Source organism: Perognathus longimembris, chromosome 9 (assembly GCF_023159225.1).
Source record: "Perognathus longimembris pacificus isolate PPM17 chromosome 9, ASM2315922v1, whole genome shotgun sequence".
NCBI lineage: Eukaryota > Metazoa > Chordata > Mammalia > Rodentia > Heteromyidae > Perognathus > Perognathus longimembris.
The window spans coordinates 10454971-10472985 of record NC_063169.1 but is presented as its reverse complement, the minus strand read 5'-3'; the positions used below and the strand labels follow the sequence as shown (position 1 = coordinate 10472985).

Sequence of the window (18015 nt, the reverse complement as noted above, 5' to 3'; positions counted from 1 at the left end):
TTGATTATTCTGAAGCTGCCAATTTGTTATCAGCAGAATGGGAGAAAAAGTGGCTTCAGACCAGGCAGATGGCTTATGCCTGTTATTCTGTCCACTCGGAGGTGGGAGAATCCTAGTTCAAGCTACTCCCAAGCAGCAAAAACATTAACAACACCCTATCTCAACTAACAAGGCCAGCATGCTGAGGCATATCTGTCATTTCAAATACATGGGAGATGTAAATAGGAGTATGGCAGACCAAGCCTGCCTCCACAAAAAGCAAGATCCTACTTGGAGAGGGGGAGGGACAGAGAAAAACAGGCTAGGGGCTCAAGTGGTAGAGTGCTTTCCTACTAAGGGTAAGGCCCTACAATCAAACCCTAGTATTGCGTGAGTTCCTGAATGACAGCAACATGCTGGAACCTTGCCTTTCACCACTCCCACCAATTTACACTGGAAAGGCATCATATTGTTATTGAAAGCCAATGAACTTTGAAGGCCAAACATCCACATGGATTATACCATCATCTATCCTGTCCTGATTGATAGAAGCACAGAAGACATACTTTGGTCATAATAGAGATAGGGGTGTGGTTCAAGTAGTAGACCAACTAGCCTGGCAAGCACAATTCCTGAGTTTGATATATATATATATATATACCCACCAAGAAAATAAATAAGTAAAGGCAGCTCCAGACCAGGCGGCTTCAGTGATCTGCTGGTGCCTTATAGCTGCATAACAAATCAGTCTGTAACAATGACAGGAGACAAAGCACAGTACCTGTAAACACAGCTACCAGTCATAACTTTGTGTACTGGAAGAGGCCAGGACTGTCTGGAGGAATGTTTGTGTTTTCTTCTACAGGGGAAAAAAAATGTACTCACCCTAGAGAGTAGAGGCGGCACTGCTTGTTGCGGATTTGATGAGCTAAGCCAAACCTGTCATCCAGACACACCAACCAGGGCTTCTTGGCCAGGCTAGCGTCTGTACCCATGTGATTACATACAATCTGTAAGGATTGGAAATCAATATGAATAATTTACAATGGTGGATGCTAAATGGACTAACTGCTTTCCTCATTCCTGAGAACCCTAATAGGAGAGTTCTATCCTCCACAGCAAAACTCTCCTCCCCAGGGAGCCAACCACAAGACTGCTGGAGAATGTTCCCAGGAATTTCAATTATATACCAGATAGGAAGTAACCCCCTGGCGACTCCGTGTAGGTTTGAAGGGAGGTAAGCGCTGTTTGTACGATCTGCTCAGAGAGCAAATCAGAAGCGGAGATGAGAGAAAAGAAGCATCAAGAGGATGTGTGGGGGTGTGTTAGTCTGGGAGGATGAGCCAGAGTTGACCAGGAGCTCAAGCCTTGGCCCAGGGCATCCCAGACACAGCGAACAGGGCAAGACTTGGGGGCCGACCACCGGCCTTGAGCTCAGAAGGGTTCTCACGAAGCTATCTGCCCCTTGACTGGGGAAGACGGGGCCATTGAGGCCAGAAAGGTGACACATGTTAACCCAAGATACACCGCTGACCGTGGATAAGTGAAATTACTGTGTACTTTCTGTTGATAAGATAATAAGCTGCCCTAAAGAGCCTCTTCCTGTCGAGCACTGGTGACTCATGTCTATAATCTTAGCTTCTCAGGAGGATCCAGGTTCAAAACCAGGCAAGGCAGGAAAGTCAATGAAATTCTTATCTCCAACAAATGACCAAAATACCTGGAAGTGGAGCTGAGGCTCAAGTCGTAGAACACTCGCCTTGAGCAAAAGAAGCTCCTCAGGGATAGCACTCAGGTCCTGCATTCAAGCCTCAGTGTACACACACACACACACACACACACACACAACAACTCTCATGATCATGATTCACCATGACTCAGCTGCCGCACAGAACACAACAGAGCACTCCATGTGCAAAGGGTGATAGGAAATTTCTTGCTTTAATTCACTGGGAAAACATAACAATAGTGATTTTTTTTTTCCCTCTGAGACATTCTAGGCTCGCCCAATCATATACCATAACTAATTTTCCAAAGTGGAGGCTATTCAACCAGCACTGCATTAGGATCGCTATCACCTAGGGCTGGCCTGCCCTGGCCAAACCACTAGTCTTTTCTTCAACCCAGTATCTTTGTACTTCTCTATCTCCAACCACTGTCTAAAGGGAAAAGTAATAGAAAATGGAACTCTCAAGCAACTGGTACAGAATACATATATTAGCTGAGTACATCAGCATGTTACCTTCTACTCTTCTCTCAGAGAGGAGATTCTACCGGGCCACTTCCTCATCCCCACCCATCCACCCAAGAGCAGGGGAGTGGCTAATGCAATTAGTCAAAGCTCAGTGTGCATATTGGGGTCTGATCTACTACTATGCAGCAGATTGCTGTGCCTTCAATATGGACTGAGTCCTTCTTCATTAACCTTCTCTGTTCCAGACCTGCCTCTAGCAGGAAGCAGGTTAGTCCAGGGCAATTCTGAGGCCTCCAAAGCTTGGACCTTGGAAACTTGAGCCAATCGCTGCAGGGAAGCTTCCTGTTTATTATTGCACTGATTGGTGCTTCTGGTTGCTACATAAGGGCAGGCAGGATAAATTCGTACTTTCCTCCTAACATGGCCTCTTCCACATCACTTCTTAAGGTGTATCTCAACTACATCAGAATCACTTGGGCAGTGCTTCACATTCAGGTTCCTGGGTCCCACTCCACACCTGCAAAATCAGAATCGTACACACTGTCTCCTGGGAACATGTATTAAGCTTCCCGGGGTGATTCTTAGGTGGGTGGTCCTGGGGCATTGCTAGTGGCCTGGCCTTTTGTAATGTCACAAGGAAAGGTTCCAAACGGATCTCAACTGTGTCGTGGCAATGTAAGGCTATCTATGAGCCAGAGCTTCCACAGGAACACGGCAAGCCCCCCAGTCCCAATCCTCACTAAAGGCCAGACCAGACCGGGCTGGCGCCCCGGCTAGCCAGACTTCCAAAAGTCAGGCATTAAAAACCCAGAGCGGAGCCTTTGAAGTCTAGCGGGTCCTCCTTTGCTGAGGCCATTGACTGGTTTTCTGTGCTAGGAATGCCAGTTGGTCTAGTTTAGCATTTTTCTAATTTTTGTCTGACGCAGTTATATTCCGCTTAAAGACACATCATTGCCATCCAGTTTACTTCCTGTCTCAGCTCAAAAATAAAACATGGGAGTTATCCAATTCTAACCACTTATTAACCATCTCATTGACAAACTTGAGCTTTTGAAAACACCTAGAAGTCCTCCATTATAATTCTCTCCTAAAATTAATTAAGTATTGACTTTTTACACTATCTAGATAAGATTTATGGCCAGAGCTTCAATAAACTCTTGCAAGCAAAAGAAGCCGGGTTAGCAATGTGAAGCTCTGCTCTAACTCAAGTAATTATGCTCTTTGTCTGCCTAATTCCCCTTGTAATTTTAGCCATAGAAAAGCAAATTAGGCCTGGATGAAGAAAAATAGACTCCAGAGGGGGAAAAAATGTTTTCTGAAATATTTTCTTTTTTAGTTAGTTAGCTTAAAGGGAACTAATTTATATTCATTTCATTTTTTTTTTCTGTATCCCAAAAGCCTGAGTAGCATTCCTGCCAGCTCATAAGTGAACGTGGCAAAGGGAGTCTTTTAAATTTGAGGACTTTTGGCAAAAATTCCTTAGCAATCAACTGTTTGTTTACACAGTCCCATTGTTTTGGAAGGCTCAAGGGCAGTAGTTTTTGTTCTGGTTTGTGTGTGTGTGTGTGTGTGTGTGTGTGTGTGTGTGTGTGTGTGAGAGAGAGAGAGAGAGAGAGATTGAGAGAGAGAGGTGAGTTGGGGTGGGGGAGGAAGAGAGAGAGTAGGAGAGAGTAAACATAATAATACTGTTGTTATAATGTTGTTAACTTCTTATCTGCATCACCAAAACCTGAGTTCTTAGGTTATTCTTACCAATAGGTGAGTAGATAATTAGATAGAAGCTAGATGGATAGCTGGATGAGTAGATGGATAGATAGACAGCAGATATAAAAAAACAGACTTTAAAACATCTTAGTTTTTCTAGTTCAGAACAGCCACTGTAGCTTAGATTAATTTTGTACTGCAAGGCTTGCTTCCTGGAGACATATGGTTTGGGGGTTGACATAAAAAGCTGGATCTGGAGCATTCTCTCAGAACAGAGCACTGTGTTTATGATTTAACCATTTCTTGTTAGCAGCAGATTGTATTATTGACTGCAGAACTCTGCCAAGCACTCAGTCCTTCAAATTAAGAAATAAAAACCAAAAAAATCATTCCTAATGAAACTGAGCCTGATGTTCTGCATGCTGTATTCCTCTGATGTTTTGTTAAAAACGCAGGGGCCCCGTCTTTCCACCAGGAACGCTGTGCTGTGGAAGTGCAGGAGCGCCATGTTAGCTGTTTGCTGCCCGGCTGGTCCACGCCCTATGCCCCTATTTCCTGGGCTCCTTTGTGCCTTCCCCACCCATCTTCATACCTCATGTCAGCGGTCATAGGTTTAAGCACTACCAGCAGGTGGGGGCATTATAGTCAGCTTTGACATCCCAGAGGCCAACCACGAACCAGGCACAGAGCAAGGTGCTCAGCAAATGCCTGTTGCAACTGATACATGAAAAAAAAGTCAATAATGGACATAACAAATATGGGGTCCTGTGCAAGTGTATGGATTCGAGAGACATGTTTTCTTACTTTAAAACCTGTTCTAAGAGGGTGGGGATGGAACATGCGTTAATACTTTCAGAGGTGCGCGGTGCTTTTCTTTCCTAACCCATTATGACTCAGTACTGCTAAATGAAAAGGTGTAGGTAACAATGACTCTAATGTTCTGCCCGTTTTGCAGGCTTTCATTGTCAAGATGAGTTCTAAATGAGGCAGAAGCCCCAAAAGCAACCCCAAAGCTCTGTATTACCCGGAGAAGGGAATGGAATAAGAGTTAGCCAAAGATTCTGGTAAGAATCACTTAGTATCATTGCTGATGGCTCCTGCGTGCTTAGCCCTCTGTTAACCTGGAAGTGTGGGTCAAAGCACAGTGCTTTGCCCGGATAAAATGGCTCCTGATTGCAAAGCCGTTGTCAGGTCTGGGACTTGATCATATTCTTTCTGGAGGACAAAAATCCCTTTAAGAGCTTTGCAGGAAGTGAGGATGTGCTATCTCAAATATCCTGAATTGGTGTGTTGATTATTTCAAGCTAAAATCACGTGGCCTGTCTTGTCTTGTCTTGTCTTACATGCAGCAAGTCAGATTGGTGGGAAATTTCCTTGATCACCAAAGACTGGTAATTAAGACCACAATGAAACTCAGTTCAAGACCCAGTACTAGCATAAGAATACTTGGTTGATGATATTTTCACCATGCTGTCCACCCCCAACCCATATGCCTGCAGGAAGCAAGACTTGCAGTACAAAATTAGTCTAAGCTGCAGTGGCTGCTCTGAACTAGAAAAACTGAAGTGTTTTAAAGTCTGTTTTTTTTTTCTATCTGGTTATCATCTACCAACCACTCATCTATCTATCTATCTATCTATCTATCTATCTATCTATCTATCTATCTACCTACCTACCTAATTATCTACCCATAATGAAACTGAATATATCTCTTGGCAGCACCCTTAAAATTTACTGCTTTAACTGGCATTGGTGGCTCATGTCTGTAATCCTAGCTACTCAAGAAGATTGAGATCTGAGAACCATAGTTCTAAGCCAACCCAGGCAGAAAAGTCTACGAAATTCTTATCTCCAATTAACAAGCAACCCCCCCCCCAAAAAAAATTGGATCTGTGGCTCAAGTGGTACAGCACCATCTCTGAGAGAAAAAGTTAAGGGACAGCATCCAGGCCCTGAGTTCAAGCCCCAGTACTGGTACCAAAAAAAATAAAAAAGAGTAATTACCGTTGTAGTCCAGAGGTTCATTTGTCCTGTTATTCCTTCACAAGTTTATTGTTTTTTGCCCCAAACATATAAAATCATTATGTTTTGGTCATTTAAAGTTCATTCTATTATGAAGATCCCCTTATATATGAAAGTGTAATGAAATTTTTATGTGTTTCTCTTCTTCACCAGTTCTTGCATTAATTGGGATACTAGATAACTCTCATAAGAACTTAGAGACAGAAGGGATCTTTCTCTCTCCTCGTAGCTTCAACAATCAAACCTCTACTATTGCTTTTATCAAGATGAATACTAGTTATACGTTGACTTATCTTCACAATTCATTCATCAGCTCCTTGAGGGCAGGGACTATTCCCCGGGTCTACTTCAGTTCCTGGCATGTTGTAGGTATTCAGAAGTACTTGGTTAAACCAGGCGCCGGTGGCTATTCAGGAGGCTGAGCTCTAAGGATGGTAGTTCAAAGCCAGCCTGATTAAGAAAGTTTGTGAGATTCTTATCTCCAATAAACTACCAAAATGCCAGAAATGGAGCTGTGGCTCAAGTGGTAGAAGGCAAGCCTTAATCAAAGAAACTCAAGGACAGTACCCAGGATCTGAGTTCAAGCCTGAGGACCAGCACCAAAAAAAGTTAATCATAGGCTTCCCCTAACATTTGCACACTACAAGATCACAGAACTGGGGAGACATTAGAAACTGTCTAATCTATTCTCTTTCTCTTCTCTCTCAGGATCAGAACAGTGAGAGCCACAGAAGCAAAGTATATTGCTCAGAGTGACAACATCAAACTATATTATATAACAGAATGCTTCACTTATTTTAAGACTTTTTCTTCTCTTAGCCATAGCTCATGAGAAAAATCCAGGAGCCTGAAATTGCATGACCACTGCATGCTTCAAGAGCATCTTCTATGTAAGTACACTTTGTATACGTTGTATAACATTAACCTAAAATACACATAAAAAGAATTTGGACTCTTGTACTCAGTAAATTAATGTTGGAGGGGGAGGCAAAGTTCCCAAATTCAACTCATAAATTTAACACTTCTCATTTCTCGTTAGGGCCTTTAGAAATTTTTTTTTTTTTTTTGGGCCAGTCCTGGGCCTTGGACTCAGGGCCTGAGCACTGTCCCTGGCTTCTTCCTGCTCAAGGCTAGCACTCTGCCACTTGAGCCACAGTGCCACTTCTGGCCGTTTTCTGTATATGTGGTGCTGGGGAATCGAACCTAGGGCCTTGTGTATCCGAGGCAGGCACTCTTGCCACTAGGCTATATCCCCAGCCCCAAGAAAATTTTTAAAGTCATAATTAAGAGGTCTAGTTGCCTATCCTTTGTCTAAAGCAAAACTGTAAAATTACATTTTCAGTATATCAATTAATCTGCATAAGCCCACCACAGTATAACTTGCAGTAGTAAAAGTTGAATATATAAGAACCAATTTATCATTTCATCATCCACAATGAATTCCACAACCTTTACACAAATGTGTGGATAACAAGTATTAAAGTTCCTGCTTGTCTGACCATGTTGGATAAGAAATGACACTGGCTTTTACCTCTGAACTAGCCTCCTAAAGTTCCAGAAGTAAGCCAGGCATGATCACACCTGCCTGAAATCCCAGCACTCAGAACTTTGAAGCAGGAAGATCATGAGCTTGAGGCCAGCCGGGGCTTTGAATTAAAATCTGTCACCCTGTTCCCTCACCCCCCTCCCCCCACCCCCAAATCTAGAAATATATTCTCTTCTATAGATGAAAAATGGAATTTGCTGCCAGTGAGGCTCAGGAAGAGACATGAAGTGCCCAGAGACAGTGGAGCCCTGGAGTCACACCTACTCACATTTCACTCTACCCGGGCAGCTTCCCGGGTAGGCTTGCGCCCAGCATCCTAATTCACTAGTACCGTTCAGTTCAGGGCTAAGTGTCTCTGGGGCTTAGATCCCCTCTCATGACTGCCACAAGAGCAGTACCTTCTGATTAATGTGTCAAGAGCCATAGACTCTCCTTAATAGATGGCCTCTCGCCTGCTCCGCCGACTCAGCCTCAAGCTGGGCAGGAGCTGCCACTGTGTGTTAAGCCACTAATAGAGGCTGCTGCTCAGTAATGACTTAAAGTGCTCCAAGAAGAGCGAGGGCCTTTGGATTCATGAAGCAGTGCTCTGTCTCAGAATCTCCTCTGCTCCCTGGCCTAGCCTGTCCCCGGCTGCCAAGCATCCTCGGCAGAGATGCGAGAAGGCAAATATCTCCAAATACCAATTGGATTTGAGCCTCCAGATGATGGTTCTGTTCTGTGACACGCTCAACTGCCTTATCCTGGGGACAAATCTGTTGCTACAAATGCTTTTCCGAAGCAATTTCCTAAAGTGGATCTTTAAAGCACTCCAGGATGAATCGTTAGAACGCTTTGGGTTGATGAGGCTTCTGGAAGGAAGAAGATGCTTCAGCAACTGGAAGCATCTTTACCCTCTTCTGAGGGAGCCAATCCATGTGAGCCTTCCAGGAACCACTAGCAACCTCCCACCCCTCAGGGACAAACTCTGACACGACTTCCAAACCCAGGTAAGGCCGAAACACAACCTGCATGGTGCTGATGTAGCTCAGGAACCTGGACGCCTCCTCTTCTAGGGACTGAGCAGGGCCTGCCCACGGCTGGAGCTCTATGTGCCACCGGGGGCCCTGTGGGAGACACAACACAGACACTGCGTGAGCCATGAGGATCTGATGGGGCCAAAGCTGCCTCCGCTGTTGCCAAAGCCCTGGGCGCAGAGCGACTGTCATTAAGGTGACATTGACCACGGGAAGGAAAAGGAAACCAGACACAGCCCCTCGCCCCAGGTTCAGCCGAAGACTACACTGGCCTTGGGGGCTGTCATTCCATGATTTGGAGCAGAGGCAAACTTCACAAGCACACTTCCTTAGCACAAATAGGCAATGCCATCTGCTGCTCACGCACAGAGGGTGAGAGACCCCCGGAGCTGTCATCACCAGGACTGGAAGGGGAGCTTCCTGGCACTGTGGAGCAGCCCCTAGGCCAGGCTCTGAGAGGCTGCTGACAGTGTCTGTCCCACAAGCAGGGAGCTAGCAAGGAGCCCCGAGGCCCCTCTATAGCCAGGAGGGGCTGAGGGGGGCTGAGGAAGCAGAACAGGCCACCCATCCAAAAGGAAGCATGTCTCCAGAAGTCCTTACATCAAGCCAGAACTCCACACCCAGCACTCTCCTCCCCCTGCCCCCAGACCTCCCACAGACTTGCTGGGGTCCCAGGTTCTCTTGGGGAAGCTCAGCCCGCAGGGAGGGGGAAGGGCTGAGATGGGGCCACAGCCAGCAGGGCAGGAAAGACTTCCGGGGCTTTCTGCACAGTGGTCTCTATATCCAGGAGCAGGGGAGGGGCTGGGAGTGTGGCTTAGCGGTAGAGTGCTTGCCTAGCATGCATGAAGCCCTGGGTTCAATTCCTCAGCCCCACATAAACAGAAAAGGCCGAAAGTGGCGCTGTGGCTCAAGTGGTAGCATGGTAGCCTTGAGCAAAAAGAAGCCAGGGACAGTGCTCAGGCCCTGAGTTCAAGCCCCGGGACTGGCAAAAAAAAAAAAGAGGAGCAGAGGGGGATTCTGGGGACAAGGTAAGGAATTATTCATGTATAAACATTGGGTAAAGACAGTCATGTACACCCAGAAAAGACATAGCTAAACTGGCTGTCAATAAGACATGTTAGCATGAACGGGCTGTCTTGAGATGAGGAGGCCTAGATGACTGGGGGTTAAACTGGAAGCAGAGAGGGAGGGGCAGAGCAAGCAGGGGCTGGGAAAGCAATGTGCTCCTGTGGGCGGGTTGGAGATGCCGCGGACACTTTGGAGGCGATGCCTTATCCTGATCAGTTTCAGCTGTCTATCACTGCAGAGTCCCAGGGCCCCCAGACTCAGCACCCCAACAGCCTGAACTGCCTTTGTAGTGGCTCGAGAGAGAAAGGGCCTCCCTGACCTACAAGAGGCCTTTTTCTTACAGATACACAGCCTCCGCAGGCTTAGAGGGCCTTCCATAGTCCTCTCCTGACCCTGCCTGCACGTTCCTATTGATTTTTGAACGAGAAGCTCTGGATTTTCATTTACACAAATTATGTAGCCAGTCTGCCCTGAGGGACCCCTTTACTAGAAGGACTGACTCCTCTTACAGCTAGCTGTTCTTCGTAGGGGCCCACGAGGGCAGAAGACCTGCCTCACTCACCTTCCATCCTCTGTTTTGTTCCTTTCTGTTCTCGAGCATTGAGCACCATTGGGTGAAATTGTTTGAGCCTTGGCAGCTCTGTGCCAGGCACGGGTAAGGACGGATCTAAATGCAAGCGGGATTCTTAAGAGGTGGCATGCTCAGGTCGGGGAGTCAGCTTTGCACAGCGTAATGCCGATAAGGAAATGCAAACACATTCAGGCCAGCCATTCTTTACAGGACATATTTCTGAAATCACAGGGGATAAACATACACGCCTCCTCCTTTTTCTTGGTCACATTCTTTTTTAGGTTGTGTAGATGGTGTGCCTTCCCGGGTCACTATAGCAGTTGCACAGCAACAACGGTTCTCCACAAGAGCCTGTCAGGCTGGAGTCAAAAACCTCCCATTAACTATCCTGGGGTCACTGACAAGTCCCCCCCCCCCGCCCCCCAGCATCTGGCCCAGGAGCCTCTGATTAAAATGATGAAGTTCATATGTCTACTTTCCCACTAAGTCAAAGGATCAGTAAACTTTTTCTATCATGGGTCATATAACAAACAATTTAGACTTCGCAGGCCATGGTGACTCTGTTGCAACCCTTCACCCCTCATCTTAGCTCAAAAGCAGCCAGAGACAGTAAACAAATGGTCCTGGCTGTATTCCAATAAAGCTCCATTTGCAGAAACAGGCCTTTTGCGGGTGGGAGTTGGCCTGTGAGCTGTAGCTTGCTAGCCCCTGCTCCAGTTGATTCCAATTTGGAGGTCAGGTGGCCTGGAAGAGAGTATTTAGTTGGAACTAATACAAGGGAGACAGGCTATGGTAACTAGATTAAACCAATTTTGTCATCTGAGTGATTTGGGCAAATACCAGTCAGGGTCCCAGAAAGATACCAGCCATCTTCGAACTGTTTGGGGAAAAGTCCACTAAGGGACCACTTATAAAAGTATGGGCAGGGTTCATGGCCCTACAAGCCCAAGAGAAATAGAGAGAGGACCATTCATAAAGGAACTTGCTGAGGAGCTCCGGCTTCCTGTTAGCCTAATCCAAATGGAAGGCAAGGAAGTGGTTGGCCCATGCGCTCAGCCTCCCAGAGAAAGAGCAGGTAGAACAGAATAGGGACTGGACTAGGACTCATAAATGGACTTCAACTGGATAGCATTCTTTGGAAAGAAGCTGTGATGTTTGACTGAGGAATCATTTGCACATGCCATAGGCATTATTTGTGCCTCATTCCAGGCTTGGTTACAAAATAACATACAACACAGCTTTGTCACCTAACACATTCAAGAAACTTTAGAGATTCTGACAAAATCTCCATAGGTGCCGTGGATGTACAAAGAAATGGAAGACTTGATCATCAGTCCATAATAAACACCCCCAAATTCACAAATCATGCAGATCGTGGAAAATAATCTTTACTGTTAGAAGCCCCAAACACTGCAAGGATCTTTCTAGCATAAAGACTTTACCAGTTTCCATTTCAACAAACATCATTTATATAATTATATGCACACAGCTATTGAGCCTTTGTGAGCTTCTCCTAATAGTACCTTCTTTTGGTCTCACTGTGTGAATGTCTAGAGACCTGCATAATTTATTATGTTCAAGTGTATTTTTTTTTAACCATCCTGTGTGTTTACTTATAGATTTGTAGGCACATTCTAGTTAAAACAAATGAGGGAAACCGTGCCACCTACGATTCTTTGGGTCTGGTTTACTTCACTTAATATTTCCATTTCCTTACAAATGGCACAATATCATTCTTTCTGATGAAAGAGTAGAATTCCATTGTGTATATGTACCACATTTTCTTGATTGATTCATCCATTGAGGGGCATCTGGGTTGATTCCATACCTTGGCTATGGTAAACAATGCAGCAATGAACATGGTTGTACTGGAAGCTTTAGTGTGGCCTGGTTTGTGGTCTATTGGATAAATGCCCAGGATAGAATTGCTAGATCATAGGGAAGCTCTATGTTTAGTCTTTTGAGAAATCTTTATAGTGCTTTCCAGAGTAGTTTTCTTTCCCACTAACAGTGTAGTAGAGTTCCTTTTTGGCCACATCTCCACCAGTATCTGTTATTATTCAGTCTTTTTTCCCTCCTTTGTTGCTGTTTTTGTTTTCTGTACCATTTGTCTTGTTTGCAAATTTATCTATTTGAGGGAGAGGAAAGGGGAGCACAGAAATGGTAGGACAAGAGTGAACAAATGTGGCAGTGATACTCACTAGACACTATGTTAAAAATGAACTATACAACTTGGGAGGGGGGAAAGGAAGGAAAAACTGGGAGAAAGTGAGGGAAGGGGTGACATCGTCCAAAAAGAGGTTGAGTCCTTACCTGACATAAGTAACTGTAACCCCTCTGTACATCACCTTTACAATAACAATAAAAAAGACTTTCCCTGTTACTGGACTTCTCACCCTCTTTCAGTTTTACTTGCTTACAGCTGGTGCGTTACCATTTGAGCCATTCCTTCAGTCCATTTTTTTGCTGGATAATTGAGAATGGATTCTCACAGACCTTTCTGCGCTGTCTAACCTCAAACCTTGATCCTCTAGGTCTCAACCTTCTGAGTGACTAGGATTAAAGGTGTGACGCCAGCACTTGCATTCAGAGATGCCTTAAACACAAAAGTAGCATTTAACCTGGGCTAGCACACCACAGTAACTTCACAAATCAATAATTATGAATCTACATGTTGAGTCAGTACGGTATATCTATAGAATTACCTTAAGAACCCACAAATAGTATCTTAATTGCCATCTGATATTTCTCTCAATTTCAATTGAGTGTTGACCACAAAGAATCTAAACACAGCAGCTGGAACAGTAGCTAGGTTGAAGCGTCTCAGGTGAGGGTACAGTAGAAACACACAGAAAATAGATACCCTCAGAAGTGCTCTGGCTTAATGCTTTGGTTGAGCTGTTTAAAAACATTTCACATAAAGCAATGTTCTTATTGAAATCAATCTGATGGCAGCTCGTGATTGTTACCCCACGGAAACCACTAGCTATTATCATCTGTTTTAATTGTCTAGTGCATACACATCAACATTTGTCCTTTCGAAATTCCCACCAACAGAATTCTCTGAGCATCTTCAAATGACAATGGCAGTTTTAACAGAAGAGGAGAAAAAATCCTATCTTTTCATCCACAATTATTCTTTATTATGATTTTACTCTGAAAATCTTCCTCAATACAGGCTACACTAAATGCCTGTTATCCATGTGCTTCAAATATCATGACCACAATAAGGCCACCTTCATGGCTTCTAGGAACGTAGGTTCCTGGGACTGTGGATTCACAATCCTGTCAGTCCATCAAATGTCTTTGTTCGACAGGTAACACTTAGCGGAGGGTGTCTGGAGGCACCATTATTTGGATTGGTCTGTCGGACTGTCCCCAACAGGCAGTACTGGAATGACAAATGGTGGGTTGTCACACAGAAGGGCCTTGTTCCTGAGCTCTTGCAGAGATGGAAGCTTCTCTGCTTCATAGTTCTGTTCCCTAAACCTCCAGACAGTCATACAAAGCAAGCTCCCAGATCGCCAAAGAAAGGAAGCAGCCCCCCCTTATGCTTGCAAGGGCTTCTCTAGTGCCTTCTCTAGGGAATGTGTGTTGAAAAGCTAAATGGCTTTTCTAAAGCCTTTCCCACCCACCCCCCCCCCCCGCCCCCCGCCTGGCCCGGCCTCTAAAAGCTAGTTTCAGAAAAGCAGGCAAAACTTGTTGTTGCATTTGATTCTAATTCCAAAAATTAAAAGATAAAGGACAGCAAAAGTGACATAGTGACTCTGGTTGTTTGGAGGGTGCTGTACAGACATCTCAGGTTCTACTTCCCAAAGGGTAAAAAGGGCTAAGGAATCTAAATCAATGAGAGTACAATAGGCACAGTCACCAGGCTTTGGATTTTTTTTTAAATCATTTGTGATCTCAGCCTTAAACTTTGTTTCTGGAAACGAGGAGGAGGAGAAGAGGAAGAAGAGGAGGAAGAGAAGGAGGAGGAGGAGGAGGAGGAGGAGGAGGAGGAGGAGGAGGAGGAGGAGGAAGAGGAGGAAATGGATTCTCTCAAGCCTTGAAGCTAAATTCCAAGATTTCACTCCCAAATGATCTCTCTCTCTCTCTCTCTCTCTCACACACACACACACACACACACACACAAAGACATTTAAAAGTTTTCTTTTCCTACCAGCGTACACTTACTAATTCAAGACTATGAGCCTCAAACAAAATGGATGGCTTGAAAAATAGTTTAAAAAAAAAAAAGCAGGCCCACCTATGTCCTAGAAAGGAGGCATCGATTCTGACTTGTGCAAAAACTCTTTTTCTGGGAACCTGGAGCATCACTTTTTTCACAGGTAGTTTCCTCACCCTCTCCCCAATATCTCATTGGCCTCAGATAGCCCATGAGAAAACCGTCAAGCTACAAACAGTGCCACCATTAGCTTTATAGACCATTTATATTTTGGGAGAGATATAAAAATCTGAAGTAAAATAAACCAAAACAAAACTTCTAATGTTTCATTCCTCAGCGTCTCAAAGTTACAGTTCTTTGGGGTATGTAACTATATAGTCAGTGATGTTGATATAATGATCCGTTTCCTTACTGTGATGGATAATTGATAGATTGGGAAATTTGTCATAAAATTGCAGTAGCCCTAAAGGTGCATTTCTGTCATTACCAAGATCCTGAAAGATTTTAGAGCCAGGATATTGTGCAGGGGTAAGATGGCTCACAAGTGACTCCTACATTATGCTTGTGCCCATAGCAAAGCCCAAGATTGTGAGTCCTCAACTCAAACGAAATAAAATGCTGAGTGAATGGTGACCTGTTGATGTTGGAGAAGCCAGAGTTTTCTGGGAGAAACAAACCCAAAAGATGTTAAAATAGATTTATTTAGCAATTTTGTGCTAATTTAGAACATCTGTTAGTGAGCAGAAAACAGTGAATGAGGCAAATGGTTTATTCCTCTACAGAAAGAAAAAGGAATTCTTTGGGGTTATTGGAGGAGGGAGAGGCACAAAATTGTGTGTGGACAGAACATGTATCCAGCCACAGCTTAAGAGTTCAGGGCCATCAGCCATTGGTGTTCCCAGTCCTTTACTTAAGTGGAACTAGAGTTCGGAAGTTGGGGTAGGTGTGTAGCTCATACTCCTTCCCTCCACATTCTCAAGCTATTGGCTCAGTTATCAGACTCAACCCCACTTGTGAAAAAGCAAGAGTCAGTGATTCATGTTATATGATGCTTAAAATTCAGGTACTTCAACCAGGTACCAGTGGCTCATGCTTGTAATCCTGGGTACTCAGGAGGCTGAAATCAGAGGGTTGTGATTCAAAACTAGCCAGGGCAGGAAAATCCATGAGACTCCTATCTTCCACTAACCACCCAATATCCAGTAGTGGAGCTATGAGTCAAGAGGTAGAGCACTATCCTTGAAAAAAAAGCTCAAAGACAGATTCTGAGTTCAGGCCCCAGGACCAGCAATAATAATAATAATAATAATAGTAATAATAAAGAATAATAAATTAAAGTACATCATCAAATTTCCACTCAAAAAATTAGAGCCTCAATTTCAGTTCCAGGCCAGATAAACACATTCCCACCATTGGATTCACCACTGGATTCAGAAACTACATGCACAGATAGACTGCGTGGAACAGGAGGAATCTGAAAAGTAAACATTTGCAGGCAGACTGCAGACTAAGACAAGAATTCAAAGTACCATGGGATCAGCAGTGAGTTCCCCATTGGTTTTCCTTTACCATCCCTCCTGCTTGCTCTCAGGGCTGCCCAGCCCAGGTGACAGGCATTGGAACAGACAGGAGGCCCCAGAGCAGCCCTCCAGCCCAGACTCATAAAGGGAAGGGGCTCCTGTTTCTCAGAAAGAATGGTAAAGCCATCCCTAATCCCCTCCTTCCCTCTATTTTCCCTTTCTCGATTCTTGTCTCCCAACCCCAAGGCAATGCCACTGAGAGTAGAAGCCACCATGAGAGTTTTTTAATGCCCAAAGGCACCTAAAACTCTGGAGGATAGACAGCTTCTTGTCTGATCTGAGATGCAGGAATGAACCCCATTTGCTATTTTCTCCTCTCACAGCTGAGCCTTGGACTGAGCAGGGAGTAGGCAGAGAATCATGAGCAGATCAGGGTTATCTAAAGCCAAAACCTTCTGTCTAGAGTTTCAGAAGCTGTCTAGTACTAGAAAACAGTGAGAGGAGTAGCTGAGGGAAACAATGCCACAAAGTAGTTTGTGAAGTGCTAAGCTCCCCTGGAACTCACTGCACCTTCAGGGATCTGATCCTGAGTGGTAACGTACTTTGAAAACTGGATTCATAAGCAGACTGGATGACCTCTGATGAACACATATACGCAGAGCTAAAACACACAGGGCGAGGGCTTGGCAAACAGAAAAGATGTAGAACTTAGAATGCAGTATCCGTTTCTTGTCACTGTTGATGAATCTCTGAAAGACACCATTTAAAGGGAGTAAAGGGTTATTTGGGCTTATAGTTTTAGAGGTTTGAGTATATGGTTGGATGATTTCATGTTCCCAGTCCCACAGTGTGGTAGACCATCATGGCAGAAGGGTATGGTAGGGCAGAGTGTATCACCTCATGGTGGCCAGGAAGGAGAGACAGGGAGGGACCAGGGACAAGACACCCTTCAAAGCACCCTTCGAAGCATACCTCCAATGGCCCTTCTTAAGGCTTCTACCATAACACCACTATCTAGGGATTGACCCTTCTACCCAGGAGCCTGTGGGAGGCACACTTTATAATCACACTATGATATCACAGAAAAACTCATTAGAACTTGATGCCCAAACCCAATTGCATGTTAAAACAATATGTCAACATTCTACATAATAATAAACAAATCCTGGGCAAAATACATAAACCTAAAAGATCAAGGAGCTCAGCACCCCCTAAGAGACACATGGGAAGAATTCCACATCTCTAGACATCATAATCAAACTGCTAAAAACTGGAGACAGCAGCAGCAACAACAACAACAACAACTCAGCTGCTACATTGCGATAAAGTGGGCACTGGGTCAAGGTCAAGAAAGGGCAAAGCCAGCCCATCCTATTTCATATGGGCATCTCGTATCCCAGTTAACACGCAGTCCCAGCTCTCCTCCACCAAGTCCATCTGGTAAATGTCTCTGGCAGCCGACCACGGAATGCTGAAACCCACATCCACAGCAGAGTTTTGCAGCCTTTTCCCATCAATCTGCCACCCCTGCTCCATTACACTGAATGTGGGCTGGGAGGCAAGGGAACCAGAAATCACATCAACTTTGGCAAGGAAAAAAAATGCACTATAATTCAAGCAAGCTCTGATAACTTTTCGGAAGGAGAAACGAAGGGGAGGGGGAGAGGCAAGGAGGAATAAACAGCCAGCTCTAGATTTATTCTCTAAGTGATTCTGGTAAGTTGCAAAGAGAAGCCAAGCAAATTAGAATAGGGGCTTGTTCTTAAACTGACATCTTTAAATTCACCATATTTTCTCTGTGTGTCAAAACGGTTCAATCTGCGTGAGATTGAACACCCCAGGGGATGGCTAAGAGAAGAAAACATCATGCATTTTCAGGTGTTATCATAGACAGTGAAAAGAGATGCCAAACACCTGGAATAGATCCAGTGAAAGCCAGAGGTTTTCATGATGCAGACATTATACAGTGTCTGCATACAAAGTAGCAATGCAAATGTCAAGTCAGGGATTTCAGTGAGGAGGCCTATCAAGGAAGGAGCAAGTCGGGGGGTGGGGGGAGCTTCATTTAGATAAGTTTATGTAAGAATGTATGCCAGAGAAAGCATTAGTCATGCTTTTATGGGTTTCTATCTATCCCTGTTGCTTTGATACACACAAACACACACACACACACACACACACACACACACACACACATATCCATAACCTCTTTGAAATAAGTAAGGTACCT

General features: G+C 44.6%; 1 protein-coding gene across 1 annotated transcript in view; it reads right to left on the bottom strand.

The window, feature by feature from the left end:
• Mettl24 (methyltransferase like 24) overlaps window positions 1-18015 on the bottom strand; it is a 93429-nt gene that overhangs the window by 56732 nt on the left and 18682 nt on the right. The window contains exons 2-3 of the mRNA XM_048354591.1: window positions 8450-8548; window positions 865-989 (exon numbers count right to left, since the gene is read on the bottom strand). Coding sequence (XP_048210548.1) covers window positions 865-989; window positions 8450-8548 — 224 coding nt within the window. The remainder of the gene's footprint in view (window positions 1-864; window positions 990-8449; window positions 8549-18015) is intronic.